The sequence below is a fragment of the Myodes glareolus genome, chromosome 6 (assembly GCF_982192425.1).
Source record: "Myodes glareolus chromosome 6, mMyoGla1.1, whole genome shotgun sequence".
Taxonomy (NCBI): Eukaryota; Metazoa; Chordata; class Mammalia; order Rodentia; family Cricetidae; genus Myodes; species Myodes glareolus.
Genome location: NC_142031.1, coordinates 25,375,284 through 25,400,079, shown reverse-complemented (window position 1 = coordinate 25,400,079; position 24,796 = coordinate 25,375,284). Strand labels below are relative to the sequence as shown.

Genomic DNA, 24,796 nt, shown 5'->3' with positions numbered 1-24,796 from the left:
AACACCAAACAGTTCAGGAGGTCTGGTGCTCTCTTCCTACCTCTACGGACACCAGGCATGCACATGTACACGTACATACATGCAGGCAAAATGCCTGGGATGCCTATTATTGGTGTCAATTTGACTACATCTAAAAACCAAAGTCACTAAGCAGGCACACCTGTGAAGAATTTTTAGTCACCTGGCTCTTTTGAGGTAGGAAGGCCCACCTTAAATCCAGATCATTTGAGGTCAGAAGATCCACCCTAAACCTGGGCCATACCCTCTTAGGGCTGCCTTTGTAACTAAAGACAGGAACAAAGAGGCTTTTGCTCTTTGCCTGACGCCCTCGCTGTTCACTGGCATTAGAGCCTACATCTTTGCTAGTCCGGTGTATCCTGAAGGCCAGCGGAGACATCCAGCCTTGTGAACTGAATAACTACTGGATTACCTGTCTTTCTGTTGAGGACAGCCATTGTTGCACTAAATGGCCCTCAGCCTGTGAGCCACTCATAATTCGTGTGTGTGTGTGTGTTAGATTCATTCTATCAGCTCTGTTCCTCTAGCGAACCTTAACTAATACAACACTCATAACATAATATAAAATAAGCAAGTCTTTTTTTAAAAGGAAGAAAGAAAGCTGCCGCAGTCCCAGCACTGAAGCACTGCTCTCCAGAGGAAAATCCTGCCTTAGGAAGGAGCCCTACACTGCAGACCCATGAGGAGTCAGAAGAGTCCCAAGAGGATGAACAGACAAAAGCAGAGCATAGGCAGACTGCAGCACCCCATCCTGGAAGTGAGCCCATGATCTACAACAGACAACCCGGAAGCTACCGTCGTGACAGCGACACCCAGAAACAAATACTGCTGCTACAGATGCCCAGGACTTAATAAACAACTGACAGTCTCCTCAGTTTTTACCTCCATTTCCAACCAGACAAAGTCATGTATGTGCCCTTCTGCATCCTATCCTCTTCCCAGCGAGTCCACATACAGCTTCCCCATGCTGCCAGTCTCGGCTCAGGCCACGCCTCTTCTTTCTCCCGGCTCCCCAGACGAGGCGTCCCCTCCCAGCTGCCCACCTCTGAGTCTCTGCTGAAAGAGAAGCAAGGGTTGATAGCTAACCTTTTCTCCTGCAGAACTGGAACCGACAGACTTTCTTCATCCGCGGCTTAGTCTTTTGTTCCATTGCTGTGACAGAACTCACCTGACAAAAGCAACATACGAAAAGGTTTCCTTTAGCTTATAGTTTGGGGGTACAGCCCATCGTAGTGGCTTATAGTTTGGGGGCACAGCCCATCGTGGTGGCTTATAGTTTGGGGGTACAGCCCATCGTGGTGGCTCGAGAGGAGAAAGGGAGGAAGATGCCTGAGGCCGGGCAGCCACCAGCCAGCCAGCCAAAGAGTGGTACATACAGAATGAAAGGTAAAAAGCCCTGAGGCAAGGCATAGATGAAGAAAAACAGCTTAATTTAACTTATAAGAGCTACTGGGGGGCTGGAGAGGTGGCTCAGAGGTAAAGAGCACTGACTGCTCTTCCAGAGGTCCTGAGTTCAATTCCCGGCAACCACATGGTGGCTCACAACCATCTGTAATGAGATCTGGTGCCCTCTTCTGGCCTATAGGATATATGTAGGCAGAATACTACAGAATAATACAAGCTAAGGCCAAACATTCATAACCAATAATAAGCCTCTGTGTCATGATTTGGGAGCAGACTGGTGGGCCAAAAGAAAGCCTGCTACATCTGCAAATTGTCCTCTGAACTCCACATACATATGCATGCACTCACACACGTACTCAAAATAAATAAATAAATAAATAAATGCTATAAAAATTCAAGAAATATGCTCATGCTGGGTGTGGTAGCACACACCTTCACTCAAGAGGCTGAGGCAAGAGGAACAAGGCCAGCCTGAGCTACTCAAAAATTAAATATAGGTTCAATGGGTGAGAAAGCTTATTGTGTTTGCATAAGGGTCTGAGACTGAATCCAAAGTGCTCACATTTAAAGCTAGGTGTTGGGACTGGAGAGATGACTCAGCCAGTTAAGATCACTGGCTATTGCTCCTGGGGACCTAAATTTCATTCCTGGCACCCATGTGGTGGCTCTCAACTGTCTGTAACTCCAGTTCCAGATGATTCAGTGCCTTTTTCTGGCCTCCCTGCGTACCAGGCATGCATGTGGTACACAGATATCCATGCAGACAAAATACTTAAGCACAGTAAATAAGAAAACAAATAAATTTTGTAAAATAAAATTTTTAAAAAGTCAGGTGTGGCTGCACAGATGCATATACACACACACACACACACACACACACACATTACACAAAATAATATGCTCTTTGCCCTCTGCTAAGTACCCTCTGTGCTCCCAAAGGGAAGAAGGAAAATCACCTAGTTATCTTCCTGGCCATTGTCTTCATCCTCATATCTCACACTGCTGAGGGGAAGACCAAGTCTGCTAAGAGTGCAGCTGGACTTAGATGGACCTGCCTGCCTGCCTGCCTGCCTGTCCACCCGCCCGCCTGCCTGCCTGCCCACAGCTGAGGCTGCTTGTCCTTAGGCCTAGAGCTAGTGAGGGACAGCAGAATCCATCAGCCTCTTTATGACCTCTTACCCAGCCCAGCACAGACCATCCACATGGTGCCTCTTCTCACCCACCACCCACCCCAAAGCCTCGGTTACTTTGACTTGACGATACAAATCAATCTACATATTTGTTTGTTTGTTTTTACGCATCTTTATTGATTCTTTGGAAATTTCACATCATGCACCCCAATCACACTCTTTTCCTAGTTCTTCCATTCATCTGCCTTCCACACTTGTAATCTTCCCCAAAAGAAATAAAAAAATTTAAATTAAAAAAAAAATTTCTCTCCAACCCCTCTTGGCAAGGACCTGTTCCACTGCCCATCACAGTGTTCTGTCATGCCAGTCACGGCCGCCACCCTCCAGGTCCACCGTACTTGGACCGCTCTGCTCCTTCATCTTTCCCACCTCTCCATCTCTCACGCCAATCACGGCTGTCATCCAGGTCTACTGTACTTGGACCACTCTGCTCCTGCATCTTTCCATCACATGCTCTTACATTTTTTTTTTTTTTGATTTTTTGAGACAAGGTTTCTCTGTAGTTTTTGGTGCCTGTCCTGGAACTAGCTCTTGTAGACCAGGCTGGCCTCGAACTCACAGGGATCCGCCTGCCTCTGCCTCCTGAGTGCTGGGATTAAAGACATGCGCCACCACCGCCTGGCACTCTTACATATTTTCAAAAGTAGAAGGCAACTTTTTTTGTATGTGACCCGCAGTAGTCCTGGCTGTTTGTTCTCAGCCTGCTGTGTGAAATCACTGACACCCTGACTCCAAGAGAAATGTCATCTAACCCATCTGTCACTCTTCCTGTTGAGTTGGGTGTGTCTGTGCAGTCTGCATGGTAGAATTTCACAGGAGACTAAATGAGTCCTCAGCAACTTTGGGTCCCCTCGGGAAACCCCACTTCTAGTCCCATGAGCCCAGGAAACTTGTCAGCACATCTTGTCAGCATCCACCAAGGGGATCCCCAGGGGTGTCAGACCAGGAACTGAACCCTTGAAGAGGTGAGGATGAAAACCCAATTTAGCCAGATTATGGAGGTACACACCTTTAATCCTAGCACTCAGGAGGCAGAAGCAGATGGATCTCTGTGAGTTCAAGGCAAGCCTGCTCTACAAATTGAGTTCGAAAATCTGTCTCAAAAAAAAAAGAAAAAAGAAGAGAGAGACAGACAGAAAGGGAGGAAGGAAGGAAGGAAGAAAGGAAGGAAGGAAGGAAAGAAGGAAGGAAGGAAGGAAGGAAGGAAGGAAGGAAGGAAGGAAGGAAGGAAGGAAGGAAGGAAGGAAGGAAGAAATTAAACCTGGTTAGATTGACTTTAATCTGGATCAGGCTTCGTGAAGTCTAATGCCAGGCAGTTCATTGTCAGCATGTTTAAAATAAGTACAATTTGGGGAAAGGTTTCCAAGGATCAATCATTCCACTCCAGGAACACAATAAAGCTTAAGTTGTGACAACTTAGAAACTCTTTTACAAAGTACATGTGACCATGGCCCGGGGGCAGGGGGGGCATTTATAGCAAAGGTCTGGATTCTAATGTGGTTTCTGACCACATGGAGGTCATCAGACCATAAAGGACATGTGACATCTCCTCTAAGAATGTGTCACACACCGTCCTGGAAGGCAAGAGTCTGGGATAACCGTTCTATGGAATTTAGGAAAGGTCTGCCTCTGTAGCAGAAGGTGGGTGAGGTCTGCCTCCACAGATAGCAGAGGTCACCAGGTCATTAACAAAATCTATGCCCAGGCTTCTGGGTAGGAAAAGGGGTATTCTCACTCCTCTGTTGAGAAGAGGCTACTGTGTGCTTAGCGTTCCTGGTCGGGATAGTGATCTGTGGGTGCAAGGACCTTTGTGCCTCCAACACCGCACCACAGCCATCGGACTTCAGAAGGAGCCTGACATGGTTTGGATCCATGTCCGCCAAAGGCCCACTGTCTGTGGTACTGTGGGGAGCTTGTGGACCTTAAAGAGATGGGACCCAGTGGGAAGAAACTGAGTGTTCTTGAAGGAACTATTGGGGCTCCAGCTCCTCCTTTCTGCTCCCCTCTGCCCTAGAATAAGTGGCTTCCCTATTTGCACACCTCGCCATGGAGTGCTGCCTCCCACAGGCCCAGAGAGACAGGGGATGGTTCATGGGCTGAAACCTCCAAGACCTGGAGCCAAAGTAAAGCTTTTCCTCCCCGCTAAGTTGAAGGGCCTGGGTGCATGTGTGTGGTGGCAGAAAACTGACTAACCTAGAACAGAGCTCTCCTTCCCTCGGATACTTCCAAATTCAGCTCATGGGATGTTTCACAATTAGCAAAGGGCTTTCAGCCTCTTTGATAGAAAGTTGATGGGAATCGTAGGGATGGGCTAACCAGTTCATTTTACTGGCAATGAAATTAAGTTCCAGACAGAGGAAAGCCTAGGGGCCAAAAGAAGAGCCAGATCGCCTGGAACTGAATTATAGACAGTTGTGAGCCACATGTGGGTGCTGGGGATGAAACTGGGTCCTCTGCAAAAGCAAGTTCTTCATTTAAGATTTCTTCCTTTTTATCTTATGTGTATAAATGCTTGTTTTTATGTATGTCTGTGCCCCTATGAGTGTACAGAGCCCAATAAAGCCAGAAGAGAGTATCTGATCCCGTGAAACTGGAGTTTCAGATGGTTGTAAGCCACCGTGTGGGTGCTAGGAATTGAACCTGGGTCCTGTGCAAAGTAGCCAGTGCTCTTAACTGCTAAGCCATCATCTCCCCAGCCCCTTAATTCACTTCTTGTCAAGTACTTTGTCACAGCAATGAGACTAGTAACATATACTGGCCACTGCTGGCTCCAAAACTGTTATTCATGCCATCATTGACCATGACAGCCCCACTAATAAGAGAGTAAGAGAAAGACACACACCTTCAGCAACAATAATAACTGTTTACCTTGTTCCTCCTAGACACAAGCTCACAGCCATCACCACACCTAGGAGTTAATAATACCGTCCACACTTTCCAGCAGGGAGGAAGGGTGGCTCCATCACTGTAGGGCACATAGTCAGAGGCTGACAACACAGAGGGCAGTGTGATGCACAGTCCTCGATGGAATCTGCAGTCTGTGTTTCCTCAGCTCCAGACTTCAATAACAATCCTGATCATAATCCAGAGGAGAAGATCATAATTGTGGGGCTAGAGAGATGGCTCAGCAGTTCAGAACACACTGCTCTTCCAGAGCGCAGGAGTTCAGTTCCTATTGCCAGCGTTGGACAGCTTATAGCCACCTGTAACTCCAGCTGCAGAGGATCCAACGCCCTCTTCTGGCTTCTTCAGGCACCTGCACTCACACGCGTCTACACATACACACACACACACACACACACACACACACACACACTCACACATACTTAAAATTTAATCCAAGAAACAATTTTAAGAAGGGATGGCTGAAACTATGTTGATTCCCCATGGTAGCCCTCACTTGTTGGGAGGAGTGGATGGGGGGTGGACTGGGGGAGGGGAGGGGACAGGAAGAGGGGAGGAAGGGAGAACCTTGATTGGAATGTAAAATGAACTAAAAAAAATTTTAAAAAGAAGGGGTGACTGAAGACAAGGCTCTGTAGTAAGAAGGCTTGCTCTTGAAGAGGATACTGTTTAGTTCCCAGAACCCACACAGTGGCTCACAGTTGCCTGTAACTCCAGTTCCAAGTGATCCAGTACCCTCTTCTGGTCTCCAAGGGTTCCTGCATGCATATGATCCACATATACTCATGCATGCTTACATATATACACAAAAAAATCATAAAAAAGAGAGAGATTTTACGTTTACAACTGTGCACACCTGTCTCTCCCCTCTTTCTCCTCCCTCTCCCCCCCACTCTTTCTCTCTCTCTCTCTCACACACACACACACCTGAAATAAACTTTCACAGAACAGTTGTTTGACCCTTACTGTGCATAAGGTGCTAATTCAGGGTCTTCTGTTCCATCATGATCTGTTCTGCTTTGATTCCTACAGCACTGAGTACACTAAGTGGCAACAGGAAACCCCACACAGCGCATCAGAGGCACTGCCTGCTTCCTGATGTTGGGAGGCAGTTGCTAATCACACTGAGTCTTGGAGTGCCAATAGGGGCTGCCCGAGCCCCTCTATTATAAGATTCACCCTATGGCCATTGCCCCTCTTGAGTCTGATCACCTTCTCGGGGTTCTAAAGGCATACATGCCCCTTGCCTGAAGTATTCAACCTATCTGAGGATTCTGTTGACAATCACCGCCTCCCTGACCTATAACTTGCTCAAGTAATGATATTTGTATTTTAATTTCATTCCTCTTCCATTTTCCATACAGTCACTGAATATATGGGAGCAGGGGGAGACCACATAACTGGCCCCAGAAGAGGAAGGGAAGGCTTCCCTTTAAAACCTTTTTTAAGGGAGAGGGAGTTAGGTGAGGCACACACCTCTAATCCTAGCACTCAAGAAGCAGAGGCAGGTGGATCTCTGTGAGTTTGAAGCTAGCCTGTTCTACATACCAAGTTCCAGGCCACACAGACCACCAGACCTTAGTTTAGTTTCAGACCACTAGAGTTACCTGGTGAGAGAGACCCTGTCTCAAACACTAAAAAATGCCAGGCGTAGTGGAACACACCTTTAATCCCAACACTCAGAAAACAGAAGCAAGCAGATATGTGAATCTGAGGCGAGCTTGATCTTGTACATGGTGAGTTCCAAGACAGCCAGGGATACATAGTGAAACCCTGTCTCAAATAAATAAATAAATAAATAAATAAATAAATAAATAAATATTAAGAAATAAAAAAATCGAAAGGGGCTTTATTATGAGTGAAATAAGATGAAGTTGGAGAAGTGATTCAGCAGTTAGAGCACTTACTGCTCTTTTATGTATACAATATTCTGTCTGTGTGTATGCCTGCAGGCCAGAAGAGGGCACCAGACCTCATTACAGATGGTTGTGGAATTGAACTCAGGACCTTTGGAAAAGCAGGCAGTGCTCTTAACCTCTGAGCCATCTCTCCAGCCCCCACACTTACTGCTCTTACAGAAGACCCAGGTTCAACTCCTAGCACCCACAGAGAGGCTTACAACCACTTGTAACTCCAGTTCCAGGGGATCTGACATCCTCTTCTGACCTCCATGAGCTCTGGAGTATATATAAAATAAGATAAATATGTTTTTAAAAAGAATAAAAGAGGGAGAGACAAAGATAGCTGTCAGGAGAGGTAACTGTGGGGCAGAGGAGCCTCTTCAGAGAAAATCTCCAAAGCAATCCCAAGAACAAAGGTAAGTTTTGAGGAAATGGAGGAGCAGTTCATATCATATAGTTCAACACAGCAGCAATGACAAAGAGGACGGAGGAGCCAAGTACTGGTCAGGACCAGTAATCAGGGAATACTCTGAAACCACAGCACACACAGCTAGCTTCTTAACTCTTAGTCCCACAGAGAGCTGCAGAGAGGCCTGGCCCGATGTCTTCAGGTTGTGAGATCTGGCCTTTAAACAGTAAACACTGTACTAAAGGGAGCAGGCCCATGTTCTGACACATGTCAAGAGTCACTTTCCGTAAATGCCGCACAGCCACGCTATCTTGCGTACTGAAACTAACAAAGTCATATTACCAAGGACTTTGAACCACAGCTCAGTGTGAATAACCGAGCCTTAATGAAGAAGAGGCTGCCGAACGCCACCGTACATTTTAGGCATGAAGGGAAAGAGAGAAGTGTTAAACTGCTATTATAAAGAACTTTCTATGGGATCTGGACTCATGAAGTCAGTCTCAACAGAGACTTCTTTCCACAGTGCGGTGCCAGCCAGGCTGGGTAGGGCGTCTTGCCCCGCTAGGATTTAAATGTTCCAGAGCCTTTACCTCGTCTGCCTGGATTCTCTGCCCAATGAGAGAAAAATGAACAGTGAAGAACCCACTTCAGACACCATGTCAAGTACTTTGCAAAACACCTGGACTGTTGGCCACCGCTGTCATTGCCCTGACTCCAGCTGCTCCTGGTAACACACCCTCCCCCCCTTACACCGGGCTTGTAATAGTGAACGCGTCCTGCCCCAGCCCCAGCCCCAGCCCCAGCGTGGCCTTGGAGAAGCACAGCTTTCGTCAAAGGACCGTGGGTTGTGGCAGACTTTCCCTACCCTCAAATCGGGGTTATCCTGCCATCTAGTGGCCAGTAGCAGCAAGTGCCTAAAGTCGCCAGCACTCACACGCCAATCTTTTTCCACTCTAGTCGATTTCCACAAAGCTTTTTCTCGGTTTCGTCCTTTTTTTGTTTTTAACCTCTCTCTGTTTCGCCCACTGAAGCTTACCGTGCCTGCCTGGCATTCTTTTCCTCCTCCTGAGTGTCAGGCAAGGACCTTCTGGTTCAATCAAAAGATTCAATAAAAGCTCACCTCTAAAGGAGAGATTTCCGGGAACACTTGAACCGTTCCCTCCCTTCTCTCCAGCGGGACCTTCTACTGCCCAGCTCTTCCAATACTGCCTGTGACTGCCCCCTTCCCTCCCTACAGCTGCTCCTCTCTGCACCCCGCTCCTACGTCGTAGACCAGCGGCCACGAGTGTTTGACAGATATCAGCATAAGACAATAGAAACGGGAGCTTGAGGGCACATGGCCGATAAAAGTAACCCAGGAGTTAAGGAGCAGCTCGCTATTACTACCATCTACACTCTACAGCCTCGATATCCACAGGCCTCCCTATCCCGCACTGCCTTTAAGCTAATTCCTTTCACAATTACATGCAGAAACGCATATCTGCCCTACCCTAAACCAAAAGTAAAGAAACCCGTATCTACAAATAATTTCTTCAAGAGTACCCTTTAGTCACAGCAACTAGTCACGCGTCAAAACTGTTCACCAACTGGGAAACTGAGTAGAGAAATTGTAGTATATACATCCAATGAAATTCTACTCCGCAACAAAAAGGAACCAAGACAAAATAACTGATCAAACTGTACACCCAAGAGCTAATAATTACATTAATTTTTTTGGTGTCTTGTTTTTGTTTTTAATTACAAAGGACGGGGAGAGAGAGAAAGGGAGGAAGAAAAGAAGGCCGATCCGCCTGGAGCTCTCTGGCCACCAAAATCTTGATCTACTGAAGAAGCTGGGGCATACGCAGTCTCCTGCCTGTAATTGCTCAATCTGGACACCAGGAGGCGATGAGGGCCCGGGGAATGCGTGCTGAGAACTAGGTGCGCGACGGCCAGGGGACGGGACAAGGTAGGCGGTAGACTTCGCGGTGAGCCGGAGGAGGGGAAGGGTGTCGGGTTCAGCGTGAAAGGGCGGACTGAGTGGCTAGGGGCCCCGGTGTAGCTACGAAGGGCTGGGCGAAGAGGGGCGGAGCGTAAGGGAGAGGCGGAGCCGCTAGAGGACCCGGCACGGGCGCAGGGGGAGGGGCGTAAGGGAGAGATTGAGCGGCTAGGGAACCCGGCACGGGAGCAGGGGGCGGGGCGTGAGGGAGAGGCGGAGCGACAAGAGAATACAGCACAGGCGCAAGGGGCGGGGCTTGGGGACGGGGCGGAGCAACCAGAGGACCCGGCACTGGCGCAGGGGGCGGGGCGCAGCGGGTGCACGCGGGCGCCTGGGTCGCCATGGCGGAGGTGCAGCAACTCCGAGTGCAGGAGGCCGTGGACGCCATGGTGAAAAGTGTGGAGAAAGAGAACATCCGGAAGATGCAGGTGACTGCGCGGCGTCGCATTCGGGTGGGGTTGGAAAGCTCGGGCGGGGGTGGGGCGGTGACGTTCGAGCGCGGGGCCGTTTCCTCCTGCCTGGCCTCGGTTACGCGTGTTCGGCCGCCCTTGAGGTAATCCGGCACGAGGCCCGAAGGGCCCAGCTCAGGAGAACCACCAGGATGAAGTCTCTTCTGGCTGTCCTGTGCTGGTTCAGAAGCCACGAACCCTGAACACCGCTGTGGCGGCCCCGCCTCCTTGCCCTGCCTGCTTCTCTTAACCTTACGACCCCACCGTCGACTGTGGGTCGTCCCCCTAGTAGGGCGTTGACTAACCAAGCCGACCTCTGAACTCTGCTGTAGATACCTGGTTTTCAGAATATGTTTTCTTCCGCCCAGTCTTGGACGTGTTGTGTTCCCGTGAGCTGGTAGCAACAGACAGGGGCTCATTTAACCCAGGTGGGCTTATCTCCCTGCCTGATCTCCCTGCCTCCACCTTCGGAGTGCTAGGATGAATCACAGGCTTGAGCCTCCACCTTGGTGTTTATGCAGTGAGGATGGAACACAGGGCTATCTTAGAACTAGGCAAGCGCTCTCCCAAGGACATACATGCTACCTGGGGCAATCGTCCCGGTCTCACAGGGAAAGTGAAGCAAAGGGTAGTGAGGAAGATACAGACTGAAGCATAGCCTCCAAACCCTGGTAGTGTCAGAGTCTTTCTTTTCTAATCAGGCTCTGTCCTCCCTCCCCAGGGTCTCATGTTCCGGTGCAGCGCCAACTGCTGTGAGGACAGCCAGGCATCTATGCAGCAGGTGCACCAATGCATCGAACGCTGCCATGCACCTTTGGCTCAAGCCCAGGCCTTGGTGACCAGTGAGCTGGAAAGGTTCCAGGTAAGGAATGCCTCAGAGTTCTCAAATCCTTGAACAGCTCTTTGGTGAGACGTGAGAACAATTTATTCTGCTGTAGGGCCTTAGTTCTGTTAACACTGGTGGCAGTCCTTTGGCCAACTGGTATTCTTGGGGGTTTGTAATTTTGGAAAAGGCCCTGAGAGTTGAATGCTTTTAAGTTGTGCGGTATTTTTCCATAACAATAGAAAGTTAGCCAGGCAGTGGTGGGGCACGCCTTTAATCCCAGAGGCAGGCGGATCTCTGTGAATTCAAGGCCAGCCTGGTCTATAAGAACTAGTTCCAGGATAGACTCCAAAGCCACAGAGAAACCCTATCTCAAAAAACCAAAAAGAAAGAAAGAGAGAGCGAGAGAAAGAAAGAAAGAAAGAAAGAAAGAAAGAAAGAAAGAGAGAGAGAGAGAGAAAGAGAAGAAAGTTGCCAACAGAGTTTATAGCCAAGTGTCTTTATGCCTTTTTGGTTATCGTTTCATCTGTGGTCACTGTACACATGGTAGTGCACAAACATATTTAGGCAAATAGTCATACACATAAAAGGTAAAAATCTCAAAAGAGTTAAAACATACAAACTTAATTATTATTTTCTTTTTTATTCTTTGACTATTTCATACATATAATATATTTTGAAAACATTTTTACTCCCCCCCCCAACTCCTGGACCCATTTTATAAGTCTTCCTCCTATTCTTTTTTACTGTTCCCTCTGGATTCAGTTAAGGTTGGATGCATGAGCATGGACATGAGACTTTTCATTGCAGCATGGACAATTTAACAGTGGTGGCATCACTAAAGAAAAATGCCTCCTCTTCCTGCAGCAACCTCTAACTGCCAGTAGCTCAGGGCTGGAGAGATGGCTCGGTGGATTATAGCACTTACTGGCCTTAAGACCTAGGTCAGGTTCCCAGCACCCACATGGCAGCTCACAGCTATCTGCAACTCCATTGCATGGGATATGACAACTCTTCTGAGTATGGTACACATACATATATTCAGGAACACAGTAACTATCGACCAGGCAGTGGTAGTACACCTCTTTAAATCCAGCACTCAGGAGGCAAGGCCAGGAGGGTCTCTGGGTTTGAGGCCAGCCTGGTCTACAGAGCAAGTTCCAGGATAGCCAGTTCTACATAAGGAAACCCTGTCTCAAAAAAAGAGAAGGAAAAAACTAGCTCCTCAGCTAAGAGTGTGACCTCATGAGTTTCTCTTCTTTGATTCATTTTTAAAATGTAATTTCCTGAAAAGTTGACTAAGGTATTAGGTCTTTAAAAGATGCAGATTATTGGCTAGCTCAGTACTTGCTACATAAGCCTAGCAACTTGAGTTTGATTCCCAGAATCCACATAAAGATGGAAGGAGGGAACCAGCTCCACAAACTGTCCTCTGATGTTATAGGCATGACACAGCACACATGCCAGTTACGCGTGCACACACAGTTTAAAAGGTGCAGACAAGAGTAAGACCTTCACGATATTTGTGAACTTAAACCCTCCCCAGAACATCCTCTATTTGGGACACCTGGAGAGAGGCTTCCGTAGTACAGAAAACTCAATCATAAAAAGCATTAGTACTCTGCAGGTTTTTGAGACAGGGTCTCAGCTCTGCAGCCTTGGCCGGCCTGAAATTCAGAGCAATGCAACTGTATCTGCCTCCCACCTGCCAGGATTACAAACCGGTGATACCAGGCCCCTACAGTGTACTATAAAATCTCCTTTTCCCTCCTGGAACAAAACCTGTCCATGCCTTCATTTTTCTCCCTTCCTCTAAGTGTATTTTGTGGGATTGGAAGCACTCATCTAGTAGCATAGGGTTCCATTCACCTGACTGTTATACCTAATGTGGGATACACTTTCACACTTTCACACTCTGATGTACAAAACTCTTCAAAAGTCCAGACATTGTGAAGTATTAACAGCAAAGCATTGCTCCTTTTTTCATTTTGAGAAATTTCCAGGTGAGATCTTTAGAAAGTTGGTTCTTGGGCTGCTATGTGAGTTTCTCCTTCCCTTCCCTTTAGTCATTGCATGCTAACTCTCACTCACAGAGCTGCTCACAGTGGTGATGAGAATGGTACCCACGGGACTAGGTCTGCAGTCAGTACTCAGCCCTCCGCCTTGACTGTCTGGACAGTAATTCCCTCTCCTCCTTTAAGCACTTTAACCATCTGACCACAGGAGACCTCACTACTGGTTTTCCACCTTCCAGGCCATTTGTCTCTGCCTCCTTTGCTATATTTTCCCCCCTTCCAGACTGCCCAGTAGAGCACACAGACCGGCATTGGTCCTGCCTTTTTTTTAATTTATTTATTTATGTATCTTTATGTACATGAGTGCTCTGTCCTCGTGCACACCAGAAGAGGGCATCAGGTCACATTACAGATGGTTGTGAGCCACCATGTGAATGCTGGTAATTGAGCTCAGGACCTCTGGAAGAGCAGTCAGTGCTCTTAACCACTATGCCATCTCTCCAGCCCTAAGTCCTGGCTTCTTTTCTCATAGCTGTTAATATCCTACAGCAGTGGTGCCCAGCTTGTAGCCTCTGGGTCACATACAGCCCAACATAAAATTATAAACCTATTAATGAGATATTTTGCATATGTGGTTGCTGTCTTTTTTTTTTCTGGTTTGTTTTTTTTTGGGGGGGGGGGTTGAGACAGGGTTTCTCTGTGTAGCCCTGGCTGTCCTAGAACACCCTCTATAAACCAATCTGACTGGGAACTCAGAGATCCACCTGCCTCTGCCTCCCAAGTATTGGGAGTAAAGGCATATGTCGCCATGCCTGGTAGGTTTACATTTCCAGAGCATAAAGTTTATAGATAACAGTGTGGCCAAGAGAAGCCAAAATGTTGGATGCCCCTGACTGATTATTTACATTCACCCTTGAGCTCCCGACACATATCCCACTCTCTTCTTAACGCCTCTACGCTGAACTGTAAATTCCATGTGAGCAGGAACAGTTATGCCTTGGTCGTTTCTGTATTTCATGTTAGAAGAAAGCCTGGCATATATTAGATGCTTGACAAATGTTTGAATTGTTTTTCTGTAGCACGGACAGACATTAAAGAATTAAAATGTCTGTTAGGTAGATGATTCAGGGGTTAAAGCACTTGCCACACAAACATGCCCAGAGTTCAGTTTACAAAAAAAAAAAAAAAAATTGTCTCTTTGGCATGGCAGCCCACCTGTAATTCCAGCCTTAGAAAGCAGAAGCAGGGACTATCTAGAGCAAGCTGGTAAGCAAGACTGACCATATCAATGAGCTCTGGGTCTGGTTGAGAGCCCCTGCTCCAGTAAATATGTGGAAAAACATGGAGGATGGTACCTTGGGCCTCCACATCCACAGATGCACACATCTAAAAACACACAACACCACACACATGAAAAAATGGAAGAAAAAGAAATCTAACAGTAGTAGCATCCTGAATATAATTCGTTTTTTCAAACAGTTTCTAGTCTGAGCCTTTCCCAATGGTACCTTCTGTTTTAGCTAAGAAAATATTGTACTTAGTAACTGACAGAGAGATCTGTATGAAACCTGTAACCCAAGGCCTAATGTGGGACCAACACCAGACAATGGAAGCCAACCTCTCAGTCTTCTCCTCTCTTCCTCCTCACCACAGGACCGTCTGGCCCGATGCACCATGCATTGCAATGACAAAGCCAAAGACTCCATAGATGCAGGAAATAAAGAGCAGCAGGTGAAGCGACAGCTGGACAGCTGTGTGGCCAAGTGTGTGGATGACCACATGCACCTTATCCCAACAATGACCAAAAAGATGAAGGAGTCGCTGTCATCCATCGGGAAATAAAATTGTTTGCCAGTGACCATGGGTCTGAGGGCACGCTATTTAGAAGGAAGAATGGAAGTTTAATCTGTTAAGCAAGTTTATGAATGAGGAAAACTCAGGACACAGCAAGTTCCAGGCAAATACTGCTCACCTCTGGACACCAGTTCCTTTGCATCTGAATCTTAGAAGGTGAAGTGGAAAGAAGCTGGTGCTGTAATTTGGATGACATATAGAACGGGAGAATTCTAGATCCTAAATTTTTGTGTGCAGGTGCTTGTTCTGGCAGTAGAGATTGCCCTTTTACCAAGGGCTCAGGTTCTCACTACATAGACATCTGAGCTTCCTTCAACCTGCTGGTAAAGTTTGAGGAAAGGTGTGTTTGTTGCCAAGCTCCTGTTTCCCACAAGTGTCTCCACACCTTGCATGTGCTTTGAAACAACACCCAGTTTAGAGGGAGGAAAAGGGTCCCTTTGTCTTATATGCAAGGGCACAAAGTGGATTTAAGATACAGGAGGGAGAGTAATTTGAATAACTTCTGAAGGCTCCTTGTACTTTTTGGCCATCAAGATGGGAAGGTCCACTTATTCAAATTCTGTCATTCTGGAAGCCCCTAAAGGAGGGCAGTATCACACTGTGCATAGGAAACAGCTTCCTTCTCTGACTTCTGTGCAAAGTGACACATTCCCATGAAGAACAAAGGGATTTGATTGTCACTCACATACCATTAGCTGAGAGTAAAGAGTCAAATGGGAACTGTTGAGATGTACTAGGTTTGGGGAAACCTAAATTTTACAAGGTGAAAGTCCAAATCCAGTATTACTCCCTCTGCTCCCTGAATTCACAGAGCCTTTTGGAGGTAATCCTCTAGCAACAATGAGACCTAAAACCAAGCAATTTGGGCCAAGGAAAACTAGGACCACTATAGAGCAAGACAGGCACACACCTTACCAAATGCCATTTTTGCCTGGGGTTTTGCAGTGCAGTGTTGCTGCCCCAACATGGCACTTTATCTTTTGGATAAGTACTGTGTTGTATTTATACCAATTAATTACTTGAAACAGTGATAATACTTGTCGGTTTGCTGTCAAGCCTGCAATATATTTTCCAAGTGGTTTTGTTTTTAAATAAAGTTTCATTGTCTCCAACTCTTTCCTAGTGGGTAATGATACATCAGTATGCCTCTGAATTTTAAGACGTCCTGAGAGAGTGCATAGTAGCAGATGGGAAAGATTAAGGGAAAGTCAGAGTATCATAGCTTGAAGTCTGTTAATATAGAAAAGATACCCAGAGCCAAGTGGTGGTGGCACACACCTTTAATCCCAGCACTCAGGAGGCAGAGCAGGCAGAGGACAGCCAGGACTACACAGAGAAACTATCTCAAATGCCCCTCCAGGGGAAAAAAAAAAGGATCGGGGTGCATAGCTGTTAGCTCCTAAGGTTGAGAGGATGATTGCCCTGGTGTGAGGACAGCCTGGACTACATACAGAGACGTCAGAAAAAAAAAATGGCTGAGAGTTGTTTCAACGTTCGTTTTCTAGTTCAAACTAACAGACCAAGTGGTGGGAAGAGTACATAGTTTAAGACTCCTTGTGCTTGTTAATTTTCGTCAACGACACAAACTGTAGTCACAAGGTTAAGAACCTCGGCTGAAGAGCTGCCTCCAACGGACAAATCTGTAGACAGCATGTCTGGGGATGTTCAGTGAGGGCAGCGCTATCCCGAGAAGGTGCACACCTTTATCTACCCCCAGCACTCAGGAGGCAGAGGCAGACTTAAGACCTCAGGATTTCCATGTGGTTCGCCTCGCATTTTATGTGCAGGGACCGAGATGTGCCAAGTGGGGCTCCGGAGGCAGTGTTGTAACTGCGGGTCAAGAACACCCGGCTCTGGATTCACATCCTAATCAGCCTCGGCCCCTTCCGCTACTGGTGCAGAGAAGCCATTCTTTTATGTGGATGCTTCAGGAGCCGTCACCTTCGCCTGGGTACACTTAGCAAACAAAGGACTGCCTAGTGCAGCAGCCTGTAATCCGAGCACAGGAGGCAGAGACAAGACGGGTTCTAGACCAGCGTTGACTACACGGTGAGCCAGAGGCCCGCATGAATTCCACCAAAAACGGGGAGGGCGAGGAAAAGGGAGGAGAAACGACGAAAATGTAAATAGAAAGAAAAAGGAAGAATTTTAAAAAGTGACACTCAAGCGCGGAACCTGCATTTGAATTTCACACAAAGGACGTTTACTCGAGGCACCGCCTCTCGGTCCTGGCCAGTCACGACGCGACCGGAAGCACACCACTGCTTCAGGCGGCCTTCTCAGTATCGCGAGACGAAGGTAATGCTTACCGGAAAGCGGCTGCCTCGCGCGGCGGTGACGTCAGATCTCAGCGCCCGGTCTGCCGCGCGTGCGTCTGTAGGGCTGCCCGCTCCTTTCCGTCGTGCTGAGCCCGCTGAAGAGTCGCCATGAGCAAGGCCCACCCTCCCGAACTGAAGAAGTGAGTAAAGCCCACCCGGCCTTGCCGCGCGAACCCTCCTCCTGCCTTGCCTCGGCTGTGCCTGCAGGTCCCCGCCTTGCCTCGGCTGTGCCTGCAGGTCCTCGCGCTCGTGGATGCCGGAAGTGGCCCTGAAGTCCGGTCGGCATGGTTACCGCGGTGGCGGTTCTCCACCTTCCAAAGGCGGCGGCCAGAGGGTTACCAGATTAGGGACCAAGGGAGCAGTCTACACCGAGGTTCCTCTGAGGAACCAGAAACTCACAGCTTTAAAAAGCGCATTTGACGGGCTGGAGAGATGGCTCAGCGGTTCTTCCTGAGGACCAGGGTTCAGTTCCCATCACCCAAATGCAGCTCACAACTGTAACTCAAGATATTACACCCTCACACAGACATCCATACAGGCAAAACACCAATGCACATGAAATAAATTATTTTTTAAAGTGCATTTGGAAAGCCAGACTTGGTGGCTCACTACTTTAATCCCAGCACTCGGGAGACCGAGACCAACCTGGTCTACAAAGCGAGTTCCAGGAGAGTTAGGGCTGTTACACAGAGGGTCAATACTCAGTAGGTTGAGGCAGGAGGATTACCTCGCTTTCCAGGCCAGTCTAAAAAGAGACCCTGACACAAACAGAATGTATTTGTATTTTTTTAGACTTTTGGAAGTACCCGTTCCTCTTTCTTTTCTCCTTGTAAAAATTTTTAAGTTTATAGTGAGGTGTGTGTGTGTTTGTTTTTGATGCTCACAGATATGTTTGTGCAGTGCCTGCGGAGAGGACTTCTGATCCGGATTCGGTGGAGCAGTAGTTAGTTGCGGGAGGTTGTGAGTTTCTTGGCGTGGGTACTTAATGCCAAACTCGGGTTCTCTAGAAAGCAGAAAGTGCTAAGCCATTTCTCCAGCCCCAAGAATTAGGTTTCTGATGCATACACGCACTTACTTGCCTTGTTGCATGCAAGTGAAATTTAAATGTTGTGTGGTATCTTGCCCTGGTCTTAAGTCCGTTTTCTAATCAGAGACAGTTAGTTTTTGCATATTTTTTATCTGCACTCAGTAAAATCAACCAATAAGACGTCAGTCAGTTCAACAGGACCTAGTTTAAAACTTTGGTCTCCTCGGACACTACTGACTGGCCTGAGCCTGTCGCATATGTAATGCTGAGATTCTGCAGGGTGCAAGATTCATACTGGGTTGTTTATCTGGCCACATAAACCATAAGGTGGACATTTTAAAAAGTAGACATTACCCTGCACTGTTGGTCTTATTAACGAGCTAGTGAATGAAGTCTTATATTTTCTGGATTCGTTGGAATTGGCAAAAAATGATCATTGGTTTTAAATAAAAGAACTGTTCTCTACATGTAATCTTAAATGTCCTTTGAGTCTTTACAGATGTACTTGGGCCTTTCAGAGACTGGAACTAGTGATTGTGTCTGTTTTAGTTGTGTTTTGACTTTTTTGTTGGTTTGTTTGTGGTATTGTGATTGAGGCAGGGATTATGCATGCTGCTCTACTCCTGAACTTTATTCCCTATTCCCTGAAGTTGGTACCTTCCTCTTCTCATCCCTAGATTTTGTAAATTTTAAAATACTGTTAGATATGCCTCCTTTATTTTCTCATAAGTCCTAATTCTACCACTTCTTGCTCCTAGTTTAGCATAACAAAGTGGTTCTTAATCACGTCTATCCAATTATCTCAGTAGTTTCCAAGTTGAGCTCCCTGTCCTAAGTGCATTCCCCTTTCCACCTCTTTCTTTTATATTTTTCTTTTTAGATTTTATTTATTATGTATACATTATTCTGCCTGCATATTTGCCTACATGCCAAAAGAGGGCACCAGATCTCATTATAAATGATTGTGAGCCTCCTTGTGATTACTGGGAATTGAGCTCAGGACCTCCGGAAGGGCAGCCAGTGCCGTTAACCTCTGAGCCATCTCTCCAGCTCTTAAGATTTGTTGTCACAGTAAGTCTTGGAACTGATGGAGTCTGCGTAACAGCCCTCTTGGAACTTGCTCTGTGGACCAGGCTGGCCTTGAACCTGGAGATCCTCCTGCCTTTGCCTTTGTCTCCTGAGTACTGAGATTAAGGTGTGCGCATTTCAGCGCAGATGCCCTGGGATGTTCTAGAGCTGAAGTTACAGGTGGTGCTGAATCACGTGGCGTGGGTGTTGGAAACTGGTCTCAGGTCTTCTGGAGGAGTATCAAGCTCCTGAGATCAACATCTGAGCCATCTTCTCTAGCCCCAGAATATTATTTTATTTTAACTGATTCTGTACTTGTTTATATTTAGAATTTTTTTAAGTAGGTCATAATTTTTTTACTCTTGCTTTTTCAGATTTATGGACAAGAAGTTATCATGTAAGTTTCCCACCAACTTAATTTCTCAGTTTCTTTTTGTCTTAGCAATATATGATCTTTGGAGACAATATAAATTTAAAGTACATCAATCTAATTCATCTCCATTCAGATTTCTCAGAGTTCTAGATAGACTTTTTTTTTCCTAATTTCCAATTGCCTACCTAATACTTTATATCATCTGTGCCTCCCTGACATCAGAATTGGGAGTTGCCAATGTTGTGATATTTGAAACTTTATCAACTGTTTTTTCTTTAAACAAGCTACCAAGGAATCAGGCAAGCAACAATAGCTGTTTCTTGTGAATATGTAGGAAATACAGCCTTGACTAGAAACCTGACCCATTCATGAAGTGTATTGAAATTTTAAAATACAGGGTTTTAACCTTCGTTTAATTCGCTAATCTACAATACAACAGTTCTTAACCTTGAACCCTGCTATTTGTAATTTTGGTTCCTTTCTACTTTACTTATATGTTAGGGAGGCTTTATTAGTGGGGAGTCATTGACACAGGGTCTTGGATGTGGCCCAGTCTGGCCTCAGACTCTTTTGAATCAGCCCTCCTTCATTATGCCAAGTGTTGGGATTATAGTCATGAGACATCACATGTAATGTCTTCATAGGGTCCTAAAGGCTAAAATGTAGGAAAGGAAGAGCTAAAACATTAGGCTGGTGTTGGGCAGATAGTAAGGGTATGGGGTAGTGGTCACACATCCCAACAACCTTTCTTTTCCTACCTGATATGTGATGGATGGTTGACAGTTAAGGGCTTTATTGACGCTTTTCCCCTTCTTACAGTGAAGTTAAATGGTGGCAGACATGTACAAGGAATACTTCGGGGCTTTGATCCCTTTATGAATCTTGTCATTGATGAGTGTGTGGAGATGGCAACTAGTGGGCAACAGAATAACATCGGCATGGTGGTAAGTAAAGTGGATGTCAGGGTTTGTTTAATATGTCTTCATTTCCCTTATATCAACTTCTCAGATTAAATCCAAGTTTAGTTACCCTATGAAAGATTAGGACTTTGCATTTCCTTTTATCTGTGGACACATTCAGCTGTGATAATATTCCAAGTACCTGTAGATAAAATCTCATCTCTGCAGAGCCTTCTCAGCATAGGTCTTGAAACAGCTAGCTGATGGAAACCGTTTTTTGAACTTTGTCCTGTAAGACATGACCATTCATAGCCACACTTGATTACAGTAAAAATTCTCTAACACACATATGATACCCCAGGATATCTTGTTAATAATATACAGGTTTCAGGAGTTGGCCAAAATGGGTTGGCTATTTTTGTTTAATTATTTTTATTTGATGTATATGAATGTTTTGCCTACATGTATATCTGTGTGTCATGTGTTTGCCTTGTGCCTATGGAGGCCAGAAGAGAGTGTCAGATCCTCTGGAACTGGAGGTGCAGATAGAGCCAGTACTATGAACCACTGAGCCATCTCTCCAGCCCCTGGCTCAGCACTTAAGAGCACTTGTTGATCTTGCAAAGGGCTGGGTTTTGATTCCTAGCACCTACGCTGCAGCTGCTAACCATCCTTAACCCCAGTTCCAGGGTATCTAGTGCCCTCCTCTGACCTTCTTGGCCACCAGACATGTAGCCAAAACTTTCATATAATAAAAAACTTTAATATAAAATAAGTAATCAGGGAAAATACAGGTTTTGGGCCCACAAATGTAGCTCAGTGTTATAATACTTACCTAGCACACACAGGCCATTACTTTGCATACTTGGCATGGATGCTAAACAGAATGACAGCTATTTATGACAGAAAATAAGATAAGCCAAAAAAGAGGGTGGGTAAGATAGGGTCTGGCTCTATGGCCTGGAACTCAGAGTACTCCTTCAAGTTCTGAAAGGGCTGGGGTTACAGGTCTGAGCGACCGCCATATGCAACTGAGCTTTCATATTAGACATGGACTTTCCTACATTTATTAAGCAGTAGTCCTGTGGCCACAAAAGAAAGGTTTTGTGTTGTCAGTATTTAAATTGCTGTTTGTCTTGCAGGACATGCATGTCTTATATACCATAGTCCTCATAAGTGGTGAGCCCAGATTTGTACAAGGACTTTTTTGCGGTGATAAGAAGTCATATCCTCTCTCTCCCTACTCCCCCATTTTAGTTAGGGTTTGGTTTTTTTGTTTGTTTGTTTTTTTTTTTTTTAGATTTATTTATTGGTTATATACAACATGTTTTCCTGCACACCAGAAGAGGGCATCAGATCTCATTACAGATGGTTGTGAGCCACCATGTGGTTGCCGGGAATTGAATTCAGGACCTCTGGAAAAGCAGTCAATGCTCTTAACCTCTGAGCCATCTCCCCAGCCCTAGTTAGGGTTTCTATTGTTCTGATGAGACAACATGATCACGGCAACTCTACTAAAGGAGAACGTTTAATTGTGTCTTGCTTACAGTTCAAAGGTAGTTAGTCTAGTATCATCATTACGGGAAGCATATAGACAGACAATAGTGTGTAACTGAGAGTTCTACATTTGGATCCATATGTAACAGGGAGCGAGCTTGACCCTGGGCCTGGCTTGAGCTTGTGAAACCTCAAAGCCCATGCATGTCCCCTGAGCCTGTGAGGGCCATTTTCATTCTAACCACCACATCTAAGGTGAAAGTAGGACCTCAGCCACTGAGCTGAGTGCCTAGCCCCTTGGACTTTTTGGTTTTGCTAAGGCTGGTAGTAGCAGGGTAAAGGTAGCCCCTTTTACTATTTTACTCATGTATTTTAAATGATTTGTTTACATCATTTCAGATTAAAAGTATGTGGTATTGCTTATTTCAGAGCTCAGTGTGGTGATGCACACCTGTAATCTTACCCCTCAAGATCTTAGTGCAATAATAATAATGATTGCTATTCTCAGGGGTAAAAATTTATTGACCCTGTTTAAAGGTGAAGAAACAGCTGGCAGTTGGCTCAGTCCTGTAACCCTGGTTCCCAAAAGCTAAGTTACAATGACCTGTCATCTCATAAAGTTAATCATTACTTTCCAGTCCTGATATCATGGTTTCAGTCTCTTCTAATAGGCCTGAGAGACTTGGGTACTTTACTTCTTGTTGGTGTTGCTTCTGTTTTTTGTTTTCCTTACAACAGTATTTCACTGTGCATCCCTGGATGGCCTGGAACTCAAGATCTTTCTGCTTCTGAGTTGCTGGAATTAAAGGTGTGTGCCACCATACCTCACTCGTGTCTTGGTTTAAAAATTGACTTGGTCCCAGCCAGGTGATGGTGGCGCACGCCTTTAATCCCAGCACAAAGGAGGCAGAGGCAGGTAGATTTTTGTGAGTTCTAGGCCAGCCTGGTCTACAAGAGCTAGTTCAGGACAGGCTCCAAAGCTATAGAGAAACTCAATCTCAAGAATGAATGAATAAGATCAGTAACTTTAACTTGGTTCCTGTGGCTTGAGAAAAGCCTCACTGATGTGTCATGTTAGAAAGTATTATTTGCCTTTTAGATGAATTATTCTTTTCAACTGACTTTTTTCTCTAGGTCATACGAGGAAACAGCATCATCATGTTAGAAGCCTTGGAAAGAGTCTAACCAGTGGCTGTTCAGCAGTGGAGTTCACATACTTCCCCGAAGGACTGTTTGACTTGGGTGTAGAATTGGGTCATGTACATTTTCATTTAAAAAAAAAAAGCTTTTTGCTAAATAAAAATAAACTTTTGTAATACTCAGAGTATGTTCATCTCTGGTGTTCTGAAAGTTGAAGTTGAGTAGTTACTCTTCTCACACCAGATGTTCATGGCTGAGCTGGGGTTTTTTTGTTTTGTTTTGTTTTTTATTTATTATGTACACAATATTCTGTCTGTGTGTATGTCTGCAGGCCAGAAGAGGACAGCAGACCTCATTACAGATGGTTGTGAGCCACCATGTGGTTGCTGGGAATTGAACTCAGGATCTTTGGAAGATCAGGCAATGCTCTTAACCACTGAGCCATCTCTCCAGCCCCATGGCTGAGCTGTTTTATGGATTTAAGTGGAAGCTTCTTGACTCAATATGAAAAGAGATAAGAAATCAATAGCATGCCCACGCCTTTAATCCCCCAGTACTTGGGAGGCAGGGGCTGGCAGATGTCTGAGTTTGAAGCCAGCCTGGTCCACAGAACAAGTTCCAGGGCTGGCTCCATAGCTACTTAGGAACCCTGTCTCGAAAAAGAAAAGAAGGAAGTCAGTACCACTGAGCATATGGGCTACAAATGTGTGACTTTCAAACATTAGTTCTAGTGCCTTTGACCTCCTGTGACTTCAAATTTGGGTTGAGTCCCTTATACAAAATTCTTGGGACAAAGGAGTTTCGTGTTTATTGTATGCCATGAGCTGCCTTCGTTACTTTTCTATTGCTGTGGGCAAATGCATGACCAAAACTTTATAGGGAAATAAGGTTGGGGGGGGGGGGGCTTACAGATTAAAGGATGAGTCTGTGACCATTGTGGTAAGGAGCATGGCAATGGGCAGGCCTGATGCTGGAGCAGTGGCCTGGGCTTTTGAACTCTCAAAGCCCACCTCTAGCAGCACATCTAATCCTTCTAATCAACTGGGTCCAAGTATTCAAATACATGAGTCAATGACCGTTCTCAGTGATGCCACTACAGGATCCAAACTGAAACAAGAAGTTCATATATATTTACTATTATAACTATATATGTTGCCTCTTGATAATAATGCCCTTTTTTATTTTGGTGTGGTACCTGTACCAGTGAGCCATCTGGCTAGCCTATTAAGTATTTTTCTTGGTTTTGGCTGTAACAAGTTATGTGAGTTACAGAATTCTTTTCTTCTGACATTATGTTAAATGTTGAAAAGCTTCAGGTTTTTGAGTATTTTAGGTTAGGATGCTACATTGCAAGTATACTTTAGCAGGGCGGGTAGCCCAGGGGTGGTTGCTTAACAGGCTGAAGGATTTGGGTTCAAAACACCAACTCTGAGCCACCCCATCCCCAGTAAAATAACCCTGAGTTTAGTACAAGAGCAGTAACACAAGATGCAGCATCGCTGCTTATGTCCGACTTAATCATAAAGTGG

General features: G+C 45.8%; 2 protein-coding genes and 1 long non-coding RNA gene across 5 annotated transcripts in view; 2 read left to right on the top strand and 1 right to left on the bottom strand.

Annotated features, from left to right (window-relative positions):
* Positions 1-9,052, bottom strand: part of LOC146894169 (uncharacterized) — a 79,372-nt gene extending 70,320 nt beyond the window's left edge. Inside the window, exons 1-2 of the long non-coding RNA XR_015002262.2 lie at positions 8,863-9,052; positions 1,105-1,186 (exon numbers count right to left, since the gene is read on the bottom strand). This is a non-coding gene — a long non-coding RNA (uncharacterized LOC146894169). The remainder of the gene's footprint in view (positions 1-1,104; positions 1,187-8,862) is intronic.
* A 1,027-nt stretch (positions 9,053-10,079) lies between these two features.
* Timcc (TIM double twin CX3C motif chaperone) lies at positions 10,080-16,057 on the top strand. Of its 2 annotated transcripts, none has more exons than XM_048416519.3 (3): positions 10,080-10,232; positions 10,975-11,115; positions 14,745-16,057. In XM_048416519.3, exons 1-3 carry the CDS (start codon positions 10,146-10,148, stop codon positions 14,931-14,933), a joined length of 417 nt encoding a protein of 138 aa, XP_048272476.1. In that variant the 5' UTR covers positions 10,080-10,145; the 3' UTR covers positions 14,934-16,057. The 2 variants fall into 2 exon arrangements, with proteins under 2 accessions (XP_048272476.1, XP_048272477.1); XM_048416520.3 differs by lacking the exon at positions 10,080-10,232 and adding an exon at positions 10,548-10,681.
* Positions 16,058-16,197: 140 nt separating this feature from the next.
* Positions 16,198-23,445, top strand: Snrpg (small nuclear ribonucleoprotein polypeptide G). 2 transcript variants are annotated; one of them, XM_087907062.1, is made up of 5 exons: positions 16,198-17,403; positions 19,733-19,755; positions 20,551-20,675; positions 22,866-22,935; positions 23,262-23,445. In XM_087907062.1, the coding sequence occupies exons 1-4, from the start codon at positions 17,372-17,374 to the stop codon at positions 22,917-22,919; spliced, it is 234 nt and encodes a 77-aa protein (XP_087763188.1). In that variant the 5' UTR covers positions 16,198-17,371; the 3' UTR covers positions 22,920-22,935; positions 23,262-23,445. The 2 variants fall into 2 exon arrangements, with proteins under 2 accessions (XP_087763188.1, XP_048272478.1); XM_048416521.3 differs by lacking the exon at positions 22,866-22,935.
* The last annotated feature ends 1,351 nt before the right edge of the window (positions 23,446-24,796 follow it).